At 45.5% G+C, this 20151-nt stretch overlaps 1 protein-coding gene and 1 long non-coding RNA gene across 4 annotated transcripts in view; one reads left to right on the top strand and one right to left on the bottom strand.

Moving 5' to 3' along the window:
• Positions 1 to 1503, top strand: part of LOC308632038 (voltage-dependent P/Q-type calcium channel subunit alpha-1A-like) — a gene marked incomplete at both ends in the record, with an annotated part of 99785 nt that extends 98282 nt beyond the window's left edge. The window contains 1 exon segment of the mRNA XM_081263693.1: positions 1264 to 1503. Within this exon segment, the coding sequence (XP_081119819.1) occupies positions 1264 to 1503 (240 nt within the window).
• LOC308631712 overlaps positions 1 to 20151 on the bottom strand; it is an 895537-nt gene that overhangs the window by 496038 nt on the left and 379348 nt on the right. The gene's annotated exons all lie outside the window — the stretch shown is intronic.

The raw sequence follows: 20151 nt of genomic DNA, 5'->3' as shown, positions 1-20151 counted from the left end.
CCGGTTCCATTTCTCCTGTCCCTTCTCTCAGGGTGTGTGTGGGCACAGTAGAGAGGGAAGGAGACCCCTCACTCCGTCTCTATGCAGAGCCTCCAAGGCACCTTTGTGCAAACTTAAAAGGACGCCCTTTCCACAGAACACTTTGTCTGCTGGGAAATTGTTGTAACCCACGGATGTGATCAGACCAAGATACTTTTATGCTAATGAGAGGAACTGTTGTATTAAATATGCAAATCCATGATTTCTGAGTTGGGGAGCCCTTTGTGCAGTGTATAACATGCACAGCTGTACACCAAGCCCCCCTCTGTGTTCTTTTATTTTTTTTAATATTTATTTTTTAGGTGTAGATGGACACAACACAATGCCTTTATTTTTATGTGGTGCTGAGGCTCAAACCCCTGTCCCAGCCCCAGCCCCACCCTCTCTGTGTTTAACCACTGCCTCCCTCCCTGACCTGCCCCAGATACCACTTGTTCCTTCCCCAGGTTTCCTGTCCCCTACCCTCTTTCCCTGTTTCCTGTCCATGTGTATCAGAAATCCCTGGTGAATCCCAAAGCCCTATCTGTGCCACCTCTGTCTGGGCTGGTGCACACCAGCCTGACACCCCCTCCGGCACCACCCAGCAGGGGACAGAGCCCCTGGCTGGGACACAGGGAATATCATCTTCCCTGGGCCTGGGAATGCCCCACCCCGTCCCCTCCTGCTGCACACAGCCCAGGTCCGGCCATGCCCCCAGATACACTTTCCACAGAGCTATGAATGAGTCTCGAGATTCCGTCTGCATGCGCATGTCTGTGCTGTTCCGTGTCACCTCGCTGCATGCTGCGAGGGGCCTGCCCCACCCGCGGGGCGCCTGCCTGCTGCCTCCCAGAGGAATGTGACCTGTGTCCAGCGGGGCTGCCCTGGTCCAGCCGTACAGGGGCGGGGCAGGTGCCTGCGACTGTGGCCGGGGACCCTCTGCTGGCTGCTGCACGTGCTGGACTGGGCTTTGCTCTCTCTGGGGTCAGACGGGGACGGAGCCATCCAGGAGAGTTCTGAGGCCGGGCGCCTGGGAGGGCGGCGGGACGAGGAGGGGCGAGGACGCGCAGGAGAGCCCTGTGCCCTCCCTGCGGCCACCGGAGGAGACTGGGAAACTCGGGGCTGGGCGTGGGGCCGCCGTGGCCTTCAGAGTTCTCCTGGAGGTCCCCGATGGGGTGGGTGTGGCTCGCCGGGGACCCCAGAGGAGGACCCAAGAGTGACGGCCCTCCCCCGGGTTCTCTGTAGAGGCTCCTGCGGATGGATTTGCCCGTCGCGGATGACAACACCGTCCACTTCAACTCCACCCTCATGGCGCTGATCCGCACAGCCCTGGACATCAAGATAGCCAAAGGTAAGGGCAGGGCCGACTGGTCGCCCGGAGGGGGAAGCAGGCACAGGGCAGAGATGCCACCCCTTTGTCGCCGGGCACTCTTCCGCAAACCCTCAGTGTGTCCTGCCTGTCATGTGCGCCAGACACCCCTGTAGACAGGGGGGCTCCCCAAGAAGGTTCAGAGGGAAAAGCCTGGGGAGAAGGCTCCAGAGGCGCAAAGGCCCTGAGGCAGGGGTGGGGCAGGACAGAGCCGCCGCCGCCAGGGGCTGCCTCAACCGACCTGGCCTCAAGGAGGAGACGCCCCAGCTCTAGAGCAGAGGCGGGGACCCCTCCAGCCTCATCTCCACCGGCTCCCTCTGTGGGGACCACAGACCTGGGCGGTCAACCTGAGTTAGTCCAATGTCTGTCACTGTCGTGAAGTAACCTGAGGCGGGGAACCTTATGAAGAACAGCAGCTGGGCGGGGACAGCTCGTCGGCAGGGCACCTGCCAAGGTGCACGGGCCCTGGGTCCGGTCCCCAGCTCATTTAGCTCAGAGTCTCAAGTACCACCAGATTTAGTGGCTGCGGATGTCCCTGTGTCAGGAGGCGGTTCTCAGATGCCCGAGGGCCCTGAGTTCCACACTTGGGTCTCCACGGCTGGAGCCCAGGGCTTGGCCAGGCGGGGCTGGTCTCTGAAGGACCCAGAAGAACTTGGCTGTGACTTTATCCAGGAGCCTTCAGTCCCCGGCCACAGGACCGAGGCGGCCTCTTCAGGGTTCCCTGGAGCCTGCCGTGGGGGCGCCCACCCCCGTCCCTGGACGCCCTGAGCTTCCTCTGCTGCTGGCCTAGGCCACAGGGGACAGATGAGCCTCCTCACTTTGCAGGTTCTCAGATATTATGTCGCCACCCTGTGCACCGGGGAGGCAGGTGGGGGCCCTCTCTGTCCCTCTGCCTCCGTCCCTCTCTTCTCTGTGTCTGTCCAGGAGAATCTGGAAAAGGCCATTCCCCCTGTCCTCCCTGGGTCCTAGATGTTATGTTGGACCCGGGGCCTCCTCCTGAGGGACTTAGGCCTCCCTCTGCCCCAGAGCCACCACCTGCCTGGGTAGATGTAAACCCGCAGCCCTGGCTGCCCCTGGAGGGCGCTGACCCTGATGGGCAGCAGTGGGGTCTCGTGGGGGACAGGAGCTCCGGGCAGGGCAGTAACAGGGGCCAGAGCACCTGGTGGCCACAGTGTCCTCCCCCGCACACGGCATTCCCAAGGCAGGGCCGCCCTTGCCTTGTCCTTGGAAGAGCTCCCCCAGCCGGGAGCCTCGGCTGGCCCTGGCTTCCTGGCACCCTGTCTGGGGCCCCCACTGGCGACCATGATGGTGGCTCTGAGCAAAAGCATTAGTCGAGTACCTGCTGTGTGCCCAGCCCTGCCCTCGGCATTTGGGATACCACGGGGGAGAGCGACCCCCTGTCCCCAGGCACCGAGGAGAAAGGGGCACAATACACACTGCGGCTGAGGCAAGAGCCGGCCAGCCACCTGGTGGAGGGGCATCCTGCATGCCTGGGTCCCGGGAGCCACCAAGTAGAGTTAACAGCTAGAGGGTGACAAGCGCTACGGCGAGAAGAACGGGGGAGGTGGGGTCCAGGTTCAGAGGCAGAGGCAGTTCCGCCCTCAGGGACACTGGCCAGTGTCCAGGGACCTTCTTGGTTGTCACTGCATGGAGTGGCCTCTGTGTGTCGAACCCCGAGAGGTGGCTCTGCGTTCCCCACACAGGGGCACCTGCAGCCATGAGGTGGGGTCCAGCTGACCACTCGGGGGAGACAGGAGGCAGACCCCTCAGGCAGCACCCGAGGCAGCCAGCTGGGGTGACTGCTGCCCACCTGCCAAGGACCTCCTGCCCCGGGATCCCCAGTGCCAGTAGTTCTGTACCCAAGAAGGAGCAAGCCCAAGGCAGCCTCATACAAACCCGCCACCTCGCAGAGGTCACACCATGCTTTTCCCAGCCTGAGTGCAGCCCAGAGCCACTGGGCAGAGGGACGGTGGTTCCCATCGAGGGCATTCTGACCCAGGGACACCTGGCAGGCCTGCCACAGCCTGGGTCTCCACGTGGGCAGGGTGTGGCTTCCTGCAGGGAGGCTGCTCAGCACCCACGGCTCCAGATGCCTCAGCCAGGATCGTGCCCAGCGTCCTGGCTGGCGAAGTCAGAGGCCCTGCTCTGGCCTGAGCGCAGGTGTTTGTCTGCTCAGGCCACCAGGACCACACACTGGGTGGCTGCAATGGACTAGGGTGGCCACAGGCTTGTCCTCAGCCTTAGCCTTGGCGCCCAGGGGCCACCCTCCCTGGCCCTTTTGTCCAGGACACCAGCTGCCCTCCTAGGGCCGCACTAACCTTGCTGAGGCTCCAGCCACGGCCATGGTGGTGGTGAGGGCTGCACCGTAGGAACTTGGCAGGGGACGGGGACACAGTTCAGCCCCTCATAGCAGATGGTTTCTTCTCTCCCAGAGAAACTAGAAACATGTTTGTAGTATATTTCTTTTTATAATTTTATACCTTTATTTATTGATTGATTTCTATGGGGTCTGAGGATGGAGCCCAGGGCCTCGCACGTGCTAGGCGAGCGCTCTACCCTGAGCCCCAGCCTCGCCCCAGATCATCTTATTTTAAGTTGACATGTAATAATTACAGGTGTCTGTGGGGTGCGGTGTGCGGGGGATAGATCAGGGTGTGTCGTGATCAGATCAGGGCAGTCAGCACCCAGTGCCCCCAGCGCCTGTGATTTCTTTGTGTTGGGAACATTTAAAATCCTCCTAAGGGCAGGGCACTGGTGCCCACCTGTAATTCCAGTAGCTCAGGAGGCCGAGGCAGGAGGATCTCAGGTTCCAGACCAGCCTCAGCGCCTTAGCGAGACCCCGTCTTAAAAGAAAAAAGAAGGCCGGGAGTGCAGCCAGTGGAGGGGCATCCCTGGGTTCAAGCCACAGCTCTGCAAAGAGAAAGGAAGAAGAAAAGGCTCCCGTGCCAAGGGGATCCAGGTCATCACCAATGGTCTTCACCTCCCAACCCGAGGATCCGCCCCAGGGACCGCAGAACTCCACATCCCTAGACCCTGTGGCCAGGAGAGAAAAGAAAGGGAAGCCAGGGGCGAGGTGCGGTGCTGCACGCCTGTGGTCCCAGCCACCGGGGAGGCTGAGGCAGCAGGATCACTGGAGCCAGGAGTTAGTTGCCCGCGTGGGCAACGTAGCGAGACCCTGAGTCCAAAAAGAAAGGGGTGAAAACGGGCGTGCGCGCGCCCTCTCGCGGTGATATAGGGGACAACCACTTAAGTCAAAAGAGAAAGCCGAAGTCAATAGAAAGCGATGGGTGGGGGGACGGTGCTTGGTGACGGAGGTCCCCTAGGCCTCTTCGGCAGAGGATCTGAGCAGACCGCTGCAGGAGGAGGGGAGAGAGGGGGCCACGCAGATTTTCTTAGGAAACTGTCCTAGCACAGAAAGCACACCGCACAAGGATCATGGGACGGCCTGAGGCAGGAGCATGCCGGGCACATTTAAGGAGCAGTGGGGAGGTCGGTGCGGCTGAAGGGGAGTGAGGAGGAGCCCCAGGGCTGAGGACAGAGCAGGCAGGGAACCGTGAGCCTGGCCTGAGAATTCGGGCGCTCCGCCCGAGTGGGGCCTGACGCAGGTGCTCGCGGCGCCCTCTGGTGGCGGCATGCGGAGTAGACAGCGGGAGCCGGAGCGAGCCCAGGTCCGAGGAGGCGGGGTGGGGCAGCAGTTCAACTGTCCCTGGCTTCAGTGTCCTTGCTCCAAAATAGATCTGAAACTCAAAGCTCAGATGTAGGGAGCCCCAGGCGGCCAGCCCTCACTGTTCTTGACTTGCATTTCCTCTGGCAGGCTGGCCCCACCAGATGCTCACACTTCCCAGACACTACATCCAGGGCCCGCATGTCTACCACACTGCCCTTGGGTATAGGGACAATGGACAAGAGAGGTTTTTCTCTTGGAGTGGCCTTGCTCATGGGACCCAATATGGGCAGTGCATGCATCTCACCTCCTTTCCAGCTGCTCAGGGTTTGTTCTGTCCCTGGAAAATATTGCTTCTCCCTTTCCATGTTTTTCTTTTTGACTGGCATGTTCTTCCTTTGGATCTGATGATGTCTTCATTTTGGATAGTCAGTGCATGTTGGCTTGTGTCTTATTTTATGTATTAAAGGTGACGTTGCCTACCTCTGACTTTGTTGGCTTTATGGTAATTTTATAACCTACCTCTCAATGTGCAGGCACACCCCGGGCATCCCCATGTCAGTGCTGGGTGTGGGGAGTTCACATTTATGCACACAAAATCCAGGAATAGCTTTGAACTTCACTGGTTGCCCATTTCATTCCTGAGAGTAAAACTGTATAAAGACTTTCATAAAGGTTATCTATGCTAAGCCCCAAATCAACATCATTCTAAATGGAGAAAAATTGAAGGCATTCCCTCTAAAAACTGGAACAAGACAAGGATGCCCTCTTTCACCACTTCTATTTAACATAGTTCTTGAAACTCTAGCCAGAGCAATTAGACAGACTAAAGAAATTAAAGAGATATGGTTAGGAAAAGAAGAACTCAAATTAGCACTATTATATGCCAACAATATGATTATATACATAGAAGACTGCTGAGGGCCATTACCAAGTAGGAAATTTCCTTGCCAGCGTACCCCATGTTAATTTCGCTGTTGACATTGCATGTTAGGTGACCCTGCCCAAGGACGAGGGTGGATCCAGGATTAGGGTGTATCCTGCAGTTTGAGGAAGTATCCCAATCCTTGGGTTTAGGGCGTTCCCGGTTTAAGACAAGGCGTTCCCAGTTTAAGACCTTGGATTTTAGGGAAGTTCGATGTTGAGGATTATTGCTGCTGGAATTAGGGCGTTCCTGCTGCCTAAGCTCCTGTTGAACTCTCGTGAGATTCAGAGGCATTTTTGGGAAATAAGCCTCGTGGAGTAGGTGAATTGGGTGGCAGCAGAACTGGGATTGCCCCAGAACGTGTGTGGAGGCTGGTGTGAGTTCGGGAATAAAGAATTGCTGTTTGAATCTACAAAGCTGTGTGGTGGCTCGTGATTCTGTGCCCAGCCGAGACTGCGGCAGAAGACCCAAAAAAGTCCACCAGAAAACTTCTAGAACTAATAAATGAATTCAGCAAAGTAGCAGGATATAAAATCAACACCCATAAATCAAAGGCATTTCTGTATCTCAGTGACAAATCCTCTGAGAGAGAAAATAGAAAAACCACCCCATTTAGAATAGCCTCAAAAACAAACAAACAAAAAAACTAGGGAATCAATAAAAGAGGTGAAAGACCCCCACAATGAAAACTACATAACACAAGAAAGAAATCCAAAAAGACCTTAGATGATGAAAAGATCTCCCTTGTTCTTAGATAGGGAGAACTAATATTGTCAAAACGACCATACTACCAAAAGTACTGTACAGATTTAGTGCAATTCCAATCAAAATCCCAATATCATTTCTCACAGAAATATAAAAAGCATTCATTAAATTTATCTGGAAAAATAAGAGACCCAGGATAGCTAAAGAAATCCTTAGCAAGAAGAGTGAAGCAGGTGGCGTCACTATACCAGACCTTAAACTATACTACAGAGCAATAGTAACAAAACAGCATGGTATGGGCACCAAAACAGACTGGTAGACCAATGGTACAGAATAGAGGACACAGAGACTAACCCACAAAGTTACAATTATCTTATATTAGACAAAGGTGCCAAGAACATGCATTGGAGAAAAGATAGCCTCTTCAACAAATGGTGCTGGGAAAACTGGAAAGCTATATGCAACAAAATGAAACTAAATGGTGTCCATCTCCTTGGTCTATACCCAAAAGACTTTAAAACAGTATACTACAGGGACACAGCCACATCAATGTTTATAGCAGCATAATTCACAATAGCTAATCTGTGGAGCCAACCTAGGTGTCCTTCTGTGGGACGGGGAGAGGCCCCACAACCCAAGCCTTGCTCCTCACAGGCCTCCCACGAACATTTCTTTCTCTCACCATTGTCTCTTGGGACAACTTCTCTCACTCTTTTTGGCCCTGTTTTCATCTTAAAAGGTGCTTTCAGTGGATCCATGAGATCCAAACGCATCATATGTGCCTATGAAATTTTGCAGGAAATCCATTATGTTGTACAATTATTATGCACTAACAACTGTAAATAGTAATAACAAAAGACACAGCTGAGAGTCTGAATTAGAACATTGAGAGCTCAATGAGCCTTTTGTAATTTATTTTATTTTAATTTTTGGTTTTGGGGATTGAACCCAGGGGTGCTTACCCACTGAGCCATGTCTCCAGCCCTCCTTTGTTTTTTATTTTGAGCAAGATCTCTAGTTTGGCCCTACTTTTTCTTCCATTAGGCATTGAGAGCTACAAATTGGGAAGAAAGGGAGGGGAAAGTGGAGGAGGGACACGGTGATGCAGAATGAGTGACCACTGCCCAGGGGGACTTCCAAGCCTGCCAGCCTGCTTTCTGTGCTCACCTGGATTTCCATGTTCATGATAATGTGTTCATGATAACAGTGCTTTCACTGCTATTGGAGTTTTGTCTTTTTTTTGGGAAAAGGGGGAAGAGAAAACACTCTGCTACTTTCCCTCCTCGCTACCAAATAGTATAATACAATTACAAAATTGGAAAAATATGGTGTTAAATGCCATAACTCTGTAATCACAAAAGCCTAGCAGCAGGTGCATGAGTTATGCTGGCACAGAAGCATGCACAGATCTCGCAGCTCTGCGAAGCCTATGAGAATATGAGAATCTTGTCCATTTAATAAAGTGTTACATTTTATGTGTTAAAATTCATAATTGTTATTATTCTTATTAGTGTTCCAGATCCCCAAGGCGGCCAGGGCAGGTACCTCCACACTGTCTCCAGGCGGTGTGGTTGCCCCCCTGCAAACCTCTGAGCCTTCCTTCCTAGAATAAGGTATCTAAGCTCCCCAGTACTTCCCACCTGCAACCCAGGGGCTCCCAGTCCTCTGGTCTGGGTTCCTTGCAGTCCTCTGGTCTGGGTTCTTGGAGAGACAGTGGGTGGAGGGATGCTGACTGCCCTTCAGGCATCACTGCTGCTGGACCCTATCAGTGGAGAACCCACATGAGGGTTTTTAAAATCACAAGGTACCCATCGATGTGTCCAAGTCAAGTCTGGCATTATGACGTGTCTTAAATCATTTTATTTTATATTGAATTTTCCTTTTTATCTTACACTAGAACTTTCTTAACATTCATATTTCTTCTTATTATGTAAACCTACAATAATCATTAATTTCAAGATTGTAATACCAGTATTGCTACTAACTATAACCTACTAACTATATTCTCACAAAGGAGGTACAGTACGGGGATTGTGTTTAAAGATTTTTATTTTTTTTATTTTTTTTTAATTTTTTATTTTATTTTTTTATTGGTTGTTCACAACATTACAAAGCTCTTGACATATCATATTTCATACATTAGATTGAAGTCGGTTATGAACTCCCAATTTTACCCCAAATGCAGATTGCAGAATCACGTCGCTTACACATCACATTTTTACATACTGCCATATTAGTGACTGTTGTATTCTGCTACCTTTCCTATCCTCTACTATCCCCCCTCCCTTTCCCTCACATCTTCTCTCTCTACCCCATCTACTGTAATTCATTTCTCTCCTTGTTTATTTTCCCATTCCCCTCACAACCTCTTATATGTAATTTTGTATAGCAATGAGGGTCTCCCTTCATTTCCATGCAATTTCCCTTTTCTCTCTCTTTCCCTCCCATCTCATGTCTCTGTTTAAAGTTAATCTTTTCTTCCTGCTCTTCCTCCCTACTCTGTTCATAGTTGCTCTCATTATATCAAAGAAGACATTTGGTATTTGTTTTTTAGGGATTGGCTAGCTTCACTAAGCATAATCTGCTCTAGTGCCATCCATTTCCCTGCAAATTCTATGATTTTGTCATTTTTTATTGCTGCGTAGTACTCCATTATGTATAGATGCCACATTTTTTTTGTCCATTCATCTATTGAAGGGCATCTGGGTTGGTTCCACAGTCTAGCTATTGTGAATTGTCTGCTATGAACATCGATGGGGCAGTATCCCTGTAGCATGCTCTTTTAAGGTCTTCAGGGAATAGTCCAAGAAGGGCAATAGCAGGGTCAAATGGTGGTTCCATTCCCAGCTTTCTCAGGAATCTCCATACTGCTTTCCAAATTGGCCGCACCAATTTGCAGTCCCACCAACAATGTACAAGTGTACCCTTTTCTCCACATCCTCACCAGCAATTGTTGTTGTTTGACTTCATAGTGGCTGCCAATCTTACTGGAGTGAGATGGTATCTTAGGGTGGTTTTGATTTGCATTTCTCTGACTGCTAGAGATGGAGAGCACTTTTTCATGTACTTGTTGATTGATTGTATGTCCTCCTCTGAGAAGTGTCTGTTCAGGTCCTTGGCCCATTTGTTGATTGGGTTATTTGTTATCTTATTGTCTAATTTTTTGAGTTCTTTGTATACTCTGGATATTAGGGCTCTATCTGAAGTGTGAGGAGTAAAAATTTGTTCCCAGGATGTAGGCTCCCTATTTACCTCTCTTATTGTTTCTCTTGCTGAGAAAAACCTTTTTAGTTTAAGTAAGTCCCATTTGTTGATTCTTGTTATTAACTCTTGTGCTATGGGTGTCCTATTAAGGAATTTGGAGCCCGACCCCACAATATGTAGATCGAAGCCAACTTTTTCTTCTATCAGACACAGAGTCTCTGATTTGATATCAAGCTCCTTGATCCATTTTGAGTTAACTTTTGTGCATGGCGAGAGAAAGGGATTCAGTTTCATTTTGTTGCATATGGATTTCCAGTTTTCCCAACACCATTTGTTGAAGATGCTATCCTTCCTCCATTGCATGCTTTTAGCCCCTTTATCAAATATAAGATAGTTGTAACTTTGTGGATTAGTCTCTGTGTCCTCTATTCTATACCATTGGTCCACCCGCCTGTTTTGGTACCAGTACCATGCTGTTTTTGTCACTATTGCTCTGTAATATAGTTTGAAATCTGGTATCGCTATACCGCCTGATTCACACTTCCTGCTTAGAATTGCTTTTGCTATTCTGGGTCTTTTATTATTCTATATGAATTTCATGATTTTTTTATCTATTGCTACAAGAAATGCCGTTGGGATTTTGATTGGTATTGCATTAAACCTATAGAGAACTTTTGGTAATATCGCCATTTTGATGATGTTAGTTCTGCCTATCCATGAACAGGGTATATTTTTCCATCTTCTAAGATCTTCTTCTACTTCTCTCTTTAGGGTTCTGTAGTTTTCATTGTATAAATCTTTCACCTCTTTTGTTAGGTTGATTCCCAAGTATTTTATTTTTTTGAGGATATTGTGAATGGAGTGTTTTTCCTCATTTCCGTTTCAGAAGTTTTGTCGCTGATATACAGAAATGCCTTTGATTTATGCATGTTGATTTTATATCCTGCCACTTTGCTGAATTCATTTATTAGTTCTAGTAGTTTCTTTGTAGATTCTTTTGGGTCTTCTAGGTATAGAATCATGTCATCCGCAAATAGTGATAATTTAAGTTCTTCTTTTCCTATTTTTATGCCTTTAAATTCTTTTGCCTGTCTAATTGCTCTGGCTAGTATTTCAAGGACTAAATTAAATAGAAGTGGTGAGAGAGGGCATCCCTGTCTTGTTCCAGATTTTAGAGGGAATGCCTTCAACTTTTGTCCATTCAGAATGATGCTAGCCTGAGGCTTAGCATAGATAGCTTTTACAATGTCAAGGTAAGTTCCTGTTATCCCTAGTTTTTCTAATGTTTTGAACATAAAGGGATGCTGTACTTTGTCGAATGCTTTCTCTGCATCTATCGAGATGATCATATGGTTCTTATCTTTAAGTCTATTGATGTGGTGAATAACATTTATTAATTTCCGTATATTGAACCATCCTTGCATCCCAGGGATGAATCCTACTTGATCATGGTGCACAATTTTTTTGTGTTTTTGTATTCGATTCACCAGAATTTTATTGAGGATTTTTGCATCTAGGTTCATTAGAGATATTGGTCTGTAGTTTTCTTTCTTTGAGGTGTCTTTGTCTGGTTTCGGAATCAGGGTGATGTTGGCCTCATAGAATGAATTTGGAAGAGCTCCCTCTTTTTCTATTTCCTGAAATAACTTGAAAAGTATTGGTATTAATTCTTCTTTAAAGGTTTTGTAGAACTCCTCTATATACCCATCCGGTCCTGGGCTTTTCTCGGTTGGTAGTCTTTTGATGGCTTCTTCAATTTCATCCATTGATATTGGTCTGTTCAAATTGTGTGTATCCTCCTGACTCAGTCTGGGCAAATCGTATGACTTAAGAAATTTATCGATGTCTTCACTATCTTCTATTTTATTGGAATATAGGTTTTCAAAATAATTTCTAATTGTCTTCTGTATTTCTGTAGCATCTGTTGTGATATTGCCTTTTTCATCCCGTATGTTAGTAATTTGAGTTCTCTCTCTTCTTCTCTTTGTTAGCATGGCTAAAGGTCTGTCGATCTTATTTATTTTTTCGAAGAACCAACTTTTAGTTTTGTTAATTTTTTCAATAGTTTCTTCTCTTTCAATTTATTGATTTCTGCTCTGATTTTAATTATTTCTTGCCTTCTGCTACATTTGCTGTTATTTTGCTCTTCCTTTTCTAGGGCTTTGAGATGAAGTGTGAGCTCATTTATTTGTTGTTTTTTTCTTTTTTTGAGGAATGACCACCAGGCGATGAATTTCCCTCTTAAAACTGCTTTCATTGTGTCCCATAGATTCCGATATGTTGTGTCTGTATTTTCATTTATCTCTAAGAATTTTTTGATTTCCTCCTTTATGTATTCTGTAACCCATTGATCATTCAGTAACATATTATTCATTTTCCATGTGATGTAGGATTTTTCTTTCCTTCTTTTATCATTGATTTCCAGTTTCATTCCATTATGATCAGATAAAATGCATGGTATTATCTCCACCCCTTTATGTTTACTGAGGGTTGCCCTATGGCATAATATATGGTCTAATTTTGATAAGGATCCATGTACTGCTGAGAAAAAAGAAATCCATTTGATGATGGTTGATATATTCTATATATGTCAGTTAATTCTAGGTTATTGATTGTGGTATTGAGTTCTATAGTTTCTTTATTCAACTTTTGTTTGGAGGATCTGTCCAATGGTGAGAGAGGTGTGTTGAAGTCACCCATAATTATTGTGTTGTGGTCTATTTGATTCTTGAACTTGAGGAGAATTTGTTTTATGAATGTCGCAGCACCATTATTTGGTGCATAAATATTGATAATTGTTATGTCTTGTTGGTGAATGGTTCCTTTTAACAGTATATAATGTCCTTCCTTATCCCTTTTGATTAACTTAGTCTTGAAGTCGATTTTATTCGATATGAGGGTGGCTACCCCTGCTTGCTTACGAGGACCGTGTACATGGTATATTTTTTCCCATCCTTTCACCTTCAGCCTGTGTATGTCTTTTCCAATCAGATGTGTCTCCTGGAGGCAGCATATTGTTGGATTTGTTTTTTTAATCCATGATACCAGCCTATGTCGCTTTATTGGAGAGTTTAAGCCATTAACATTCAGAGTTACTATAGATATATGGTTTGTACTTCCAGCCATGTTTGATTATTTATCCTTTTTTTAAAAAAAAAATTTAGTTTGTTTCTCCATGATTATCTTTCCCCTCGCCCTCTGTCTTTACCGAGGCACTTCCCACTGATGGTTTTGGTTATTGTTTTTCATTTCTTCCTCATGTAGTGTTTTGCTCAAAATGCTTTGCAATGCTGGTTTTCTGGCTGCAAATTCTTTTAACTTTTGTTTATCATGAAAGATTTTTATTTCGTTGTCATACCTGAAGCTTAATTTTGCTGGATACAGAATTCTTGGTTGGCATCCATTGTCTTTCAGTGTTTGAAATACGTTGTTCCAGGATCTTCTCGCTTTCAGCATCTGTGATGAAAAATCCGTTGTTAACCTTATTGGTTTACTCCTGAATGTAATCTGCCTCCTTTCTCTTGTAGCTTTTAATATTTTCTCTTTGTTCTGTATATTGGATATCTTCATAACAATGTGTCTTGGCGTTGGTCTACTGTGATTTTGTGTGCTCGGTGTCCTGTATGCATCTTCAATTTGTATATCTGTTTCCTTTTATATTTCTGGAAAGTTTTCTGTAATTATTTCATTCATTAGGTTACTCATTCCCTTGGTTTGAGTCTCTGTAATTTCTTCTATCCCGATGACTCGTAAGTTTGGTTTTTTTATGTTATCCCATAACTCTTGGATGTTTTTCTCATGATTTTTTACCAGCCTTTCTGAGTTGGCTAGACTCTTTACAAGATGATATATTTTGTCTTCATTATATGACGTTCTGGCTTCTACTTGCTCCACTCTGTTAGTGATACTCTCAATTGAGTTTTTAATTTGGTTTATCGTTTCCTTCATTTCTAGAATTACTGTTTGATTATTTTTTATAATCTCTATCTCCTGATAAAGATGCTTAACTTCTTCATTTATCTGTTTATGTAATTCATTCTCAATGTGTTCTTTCGCTGCTTGAATTTGCTGTCTCGTATCCTCTTTAAGGTTCCATTCCATCTGTCTAAGGTGTTCCTTGAGTTCTTTATATGACCATTTTTCTGATGACTCTTGGTCCTCCTGAATATTTAGGCTGTCCTGCATTTTTTGTACTCCTTTTCTTCATTGTTTTTTCAAGTTGCTCATGTTACTTCTTGTTCTGTTTGACTGCTGAGTTACTGTTTACTCCTATAAATTTATTTGATGCTTGGGAGGAAAGGTATTAGAAGGGAAGGGAAGAAGTCACTGAAGAGAATGAGAGTAAGCAGGTAGAATTCAAGGAAGGGGGAATAAGAAAATTGAAAAGAAATGAAAAGACAAAAGAAGAAAAATAATAGGAAATAAAAAAAGAAAAAAAAGTAAAAAAAATTAAAAAAATAATAAAAAATTAACCTTAAAATTAGAAGAAAAAAATATTTTAAAAAATTGTAAAAAAATATAAAAAACAACAAGAAAGAAAAATGAAAATGAAAGAAAAAACCCAAATCAAAAAAAAGAGAGAAAAAAAAAACTAATAAATGCAGTCTTAGAGTTTGATTAACTTCTCTTCCAGTAGGTGGCGCTGTGCCCACCAGGCCAAGTTTCTCCTGTCAATATGCGTGAACCAATCACTGTGCAGCAGCTCCTCCTCCCAGACTGGGCGAGTCTCCAATCCTGAGTGCCTAGGGCCTCCTCTTGTGTCTAGTCACTTTTCCTCTAGCCAGGCCCCTCTCATGGGTGCCGCTCACCACAATACTGGCTACACGCCAGGTCTGCTGCTCCCGGGAGCCCTGTTTTCATGGACGACTGGGCACACTCTCCCTGTTTGCCATTCCCTCAGACCCTAAGTTTGTAGAGCTTGGGGCTAAGAATCCTCAGCAAATTTTACTTGCCCTCCAGTAGCCACGCCCCCGGTAGCTTTTGCAAGAGACCTCAGTTGTCAGCACTGGTGGGAGCGGTAGCCGGGAGTTCCGTGCCTCGGGTCCCTCGCCACGTCTGATTCCCTCGGTCTGGCTATCGGGCTCATGGGAGAGCTGGAAGGGGCCCTTATGGGAGAGCTGGGAGGGGCCCTTAAGGTTTCCCCCATGTGTGGAGAGGGAAGGCTAGGGAAGTACACACCTGTAGCCCCAGGTTTCAATGAAGTTATCTCCTCCGCCGCAGTCTGATGTCGTCAGTTCTCTGCCATGGTGGTATCTCTTGCAAATGGCGACAGTTCGTTTCCCTTTGCCGGATGACCAATGCAACGGGTGGGTCCTTACTGTCTCTCCCAAGCCCCGTTTCAAACCTGTGGCCACTACCTATGAAGGCTCGGTTGGCATTTACCTCCGTAGGAACAGAAGGGCCGACCAGTTGTTTCAACCGGATGGATTAGTGCTGAGTCACAGCTGTTTGTCTGCGGGAAGCAGGCGAACGGGAGCTTGAATTCAGCCGATCTGGGCTCAGTGTGTGTACTGAGAGGCCCAGACTGATCGCCCCAGATCCACGTCAGTTCAGCATTGCCTAGTGATCCTGAGCAAACAGAATTTAGATTGTTTACGACTCCCTATGCCCGAACAGCTGAAGAGGTCAGAGACTTGATCTCTCCGCGCCCGCCGCCATGTTGGAATCCGCTAAAGATTTTTATAATAATTATTTCCTCTGTGTCTACGGCAATTTTATCTGGAATTAAGTTCATCAATGTTCAGTTTCAGGATTTTTTTCCTCTTCATGTAACTTCATTTTTAAAAATAAATAAAACATTTTTCATGTTCCATTTACATTTCTTTTTTTAAAAAGAGAGAGAGATTGAGAGAGAGAGAGAGAGAGAGAGAGAGAGAGAGAGAGAGAGAGAGAGAATTTTAATATTTACTTTTTAGTTTTTGGCGGACACAACATCTTTGTTTGTATGTGGTGCTGAGGATTGAACCTGGGCCACACGCATGCCAGGCGAGCGCGCTACTGCTTGAGCCACATCCCCAGCCCTTCATTTACATTTCAAAATCATATAAAATGTCCTCTTAGAGGATTCTCACGCCCATCCTATGATCTCCAACCTCTCCTTCCAAAACTCATAAGTACCTGTTGTCCTTGCCTTTCTGTTATTCATCTGCATTTTCTTAAACATAAATAAGCAAGTACAAACACACGTTAATTACTCTACATGATTATTAACAGTCCTGTGCTTTTGTTCATTGTTAAGCTGAACTCCTTCATTGTTTATTAGAATATAATCTTAATATCATTCTGAAATGAAAACGTTAATAATCTTTATCTATTGAAACTTATTCTCATAACCTTATATGGGTTAAAAACCCAAACTGTATCAAATCCTCTTCCGCCTCTACCTGTCTTCCCTCCTCTGCCTACTAATGAAGGCATCTCACATCTCCAATGAGATAGAAGAGCTGGTGGTGCCTTCACTGATCTCTGAAGATGGAGCCACCTCCTCCAATTGGTCCCTCAAATTTCCACCTTCTCTGTAAAATCTCCCGTCACCTCTGCTTGCCTGGGGTGGGGGCGACTTCCACATAGAGCATGCTCCGACAGGCCCTCACCTTTGATCCCTGTGAGTCACTTTGGTTACTACTTGGACGTGATGAGCAACTTCCATACAGAGGAAAGCACCATTGAGTGGCATTTCTGCACCTGGTGTGTTTCATTTAGTAACGTGAGATTTTTTTCATATTAGTACTTAAAAGCCTTCCTCATTCATTTATTTCCCCCCAGCTGTGCAGTATTCTCTCCTCATTTGCGTGGCCAAAACCAAATCAAGAAGCACAAAGACAGAAAAGGCATGGGAAGTTAAAAATGGTCACATCCTCACTGGTCTCTAGGATGGTCACCCACATAAGGTGAAGGAGAGGACTGCAGAATGGCAGGGCCTGGCTCTCTGCTCGGGGACCAGCCGGCATCACAGGTACCTGCCCCTGAGATCCCCTGTGGGAAGTAGAGCCCAGCCACCTGTGCAGAAAAGTGGGGGCTGAGCATGTGGAGAACCTACCCGGGTGTGCCCCAGTGGCTGAGCGTGTGGAGGACCTTGTTGAACCATGACACACAGAAAAGACCACTGATGGGGCTGGGGCTAGGGCTCAGCGGTAGAGTGTCCTCCTAGCACGTGCGAGGCCCTGGGTTCCATCCTCAGCACCACATAAAATAAATAAATAAAATAAAGGTATTGTGTCCAACTACAACTAAAAAAAGAAAAAGACCACTGACTCCAATTTAAACCAAATTAAAGCAGCTTATATTGTGTACGCAAAAGAGAGCGGCTGCCTCACCCAGAAAAACAGGGCAGAAGCTGGTCTGATTACAGGGAAGTTTTTATGATACAAAAAGCGGGTGTCTTGGGAACTTAGAGCTGACAGGGTTCAGGCAAGAGAAATACAAGGGCAGATGGCAGGTTAATGATCTGCATGGCTTAACATCTCAAGGAAGGGAGCCGACTCAGACTCCAACATCCGGGTTGATGAGGAGCAGCTGGGATTTCAGGGAGGGTGGTTATCTGGTCAAGGAGAGCCGGGCACCGGTAAGATCAAAGCACAGGCAGGAATCCCAAGCAAGTTTTTAAAACATCAAATTATGGTCAGGCCAAATAGAAATCTTAGCATTTTACAATAAAACAGAAATTAACTTTTCATGATTTTGTGATGAGATGACTCCCAATCTTAAGATGGGAGTCCTGGAATGGGGAGGGGGAAATGGTTCATCAACGTACCTCAGTGTGGGCCCAGCAGCTGAGCATGTGGAGGAACTACCTTGGGGTGGGCCCAGTGGCTGAACGTGTGGAGGACCTACCTTGGAGTTGGCCCAGTAGCTGAGTGTATGGAGGACCTACCTAGGATTTGGCCCAGTGGCTGAGCGTGTAGAAAACCTACCTTGGTGTAGGCCCAGTGGCTGAGCATGTGGAGGATCTACCTGGGTGTGGGCCTACTAATGAAGGCATCTCACGTCTCCAGTGAGCACAGAAGAGCTGGTGGTGCCTTCCCTGACCTCTGTGGATAGAGCCACCTCCTCCAATTGGTCCCTCAAATTTCCATCTTCTCTATAAAATCCCCCGTCACCTCTGTGACTGTAGCCCTGCTTGCCTGGGGTGGGGGCGACTTCCACACAGAGCATGCTCCAGAGCAGGCTGCCCCCTGACTCGACCAAGCTGACTTTTCCCAAACAATACTCTTGCATGCCTCAAGATAGTTCTGCGTGTTTTTCTCAATTACTCTAATATGGTGAATTACACTAACAGGTTTTCAACTACAAAACCATTCTGCAATTAAGAAATAATCCTGCAAACCATGTGGAGGTTTTGAATTACAAACACCACCCCTTTACTAGAAAATTGAAATCATCCTTATTCTTTGTAAATGTTTTCAAATATTCTTCTACCTCATTGACTAAAGGTTTTTCTTTATGGTGTCTTCTTTGCTTCGTGAATCATTTAGGATTGTGTTTATTTCCAACTATTTGGGGGATCTTTCCAGATGTCTTCCTGTTATGATTCTTAATGTAATTGGCTAGGATCAGAAAATATGCTCTAAGTAATTTCAATCTATTTGAATCAATGAGGTCCTATTTTATGATTCACAGCATAATCTTAGTGGTTGTTACATGAAAATTTGAAAAAAAAATGTGAATTCTGCAGTTGTTGTTTAGAATCTTCTTTAATTGTCAATGAATCCCCTGTTCTACAATGCCTTGAGTTTTCTTGTTGTACTGTTCTTTAATTGTAAATAAATGTTCCTCCTGATCCTTGGTGATATTTCTTATGCTGATTTCTAATCTGCTTGATACTTTCTTCTAAATGATGTTTTTATGGTCTATTTTTATGTCGTTTTACTTTTAACCTCTATGAGTCTTCTTATTTAAAATACATTACATATAAATAGTATGTGGGTCTCATTTTTTTGTTCAGTCTGACAATACTTGCTTCATAATGAAAATTCAGAAACCATTTACATTTCATTGAATCATCCATATAGCTGAGTTTAAAATTTACCATCTTGTTGTCTGTTCTCTTTTCTACTTTTCTTGAGTATTTTTTTAAAATGTAATGCATTTTTAAGATTTAATTTTTTACCCAATCCTGGCAAATTAGCTAGATGTTTATGTTTTATTTTCTATTGGAACATGCTGGGTTATAATATGAGTTTTTAACTCACCAAAGCTCACCTTTAAATATTATTATACTATTCTTGTATAATTTTATGGTCTATATAGGAGGTGTCCCCCAAAACCTCATGTATCGGACATTTCAGAGGTGAAATGATTAGATTATGAGAGCTGTGACCTAATCAATCGACCCACTGGTAGGAATTAACTGGGTGGTAACTGTACCAGATAGGGCGTGCCTGGAGGAGTGACCACTGGGGGCGGCCTTTGGGGTTTATATTTTGTCCCTGGTGAGCAGAGCTCCCTCTCACTCTGCTTCCTGGTGCCAATGGCTTCCCTCCACCATACCCTTCCACCATGATGTTCTGCTTCTGCTTGGACCTAGAGCAATGGAGCTGGCTGGCCATGGTCTGTACTTCTGAAGTTATGAACCAAATAAATGCTTCCTCCTCTGAATTGTTCTTGACTGGTATTTTGGCCACAATAATGAAAAGCTGGCAAAAACACCCAACAAGAAAATCTTACAGTCGTACATTTTCATTTTTCCTCTTATTTGTATTGTTGCTCTCATAATTTAATTTTATATATGTGGTATAAGCCAGAACGCAGTTTGTTTGCTTTAAAGAGTTAATTAAATTTTTAAAAATTGATATATAATTTACATTTCATAAAATTCACCTCTTTTGTAGTGTGTAATTTAACAGTTTTGAGTGTATCCACATGGTTGGGCAATGGCCACTGTCATCCAATTTTAGAACATTTTACCAGAAGTAACACTATCACACATTTGGAATCAGTTCTCGTTCATCCCTCATCCCAGCTGTCGGACACCACTGTTCTATGTTTTGACTCTGTGGATTGGCCCATGCTGGACATTTCATGAAGCAGAATCACACATATTTGGCAGAATCCATCTGGTGTTTTTCAGGTTCATTCACCATGGAGCATGTATCAGTACCTCATTCTTTTATGGTTGGGTGGCATCTCATTGCACGAATATTTGTCATTTGGCTTTTGTAGTCATAAAGTGATGGACACATGGATTGCTTCCCATCAGGTGAGAACACTGCAGATATTATGGACTATTTAATGCTGCCATGAATGCTCATGTACAAGTTTCTGTGT

This window comes from Spermophilus citellus (assembly GCF_964194105.1).
Source record: "Spermophilus citellus genome assembly, chromosome: 12".
In the NCBI taxonomy this organism is placed as follows: Eukaryota; Metazoa; Chordata; class Mammalia; order Rodentia; family Sciuridae; genus Spermophilus; species Spermophilus citellus.
The sequence above is the reverse complement of the archived record's forward strand: the minus strand, read 5'-3'. Positions and strand labels throughout refer to the sequence as shown.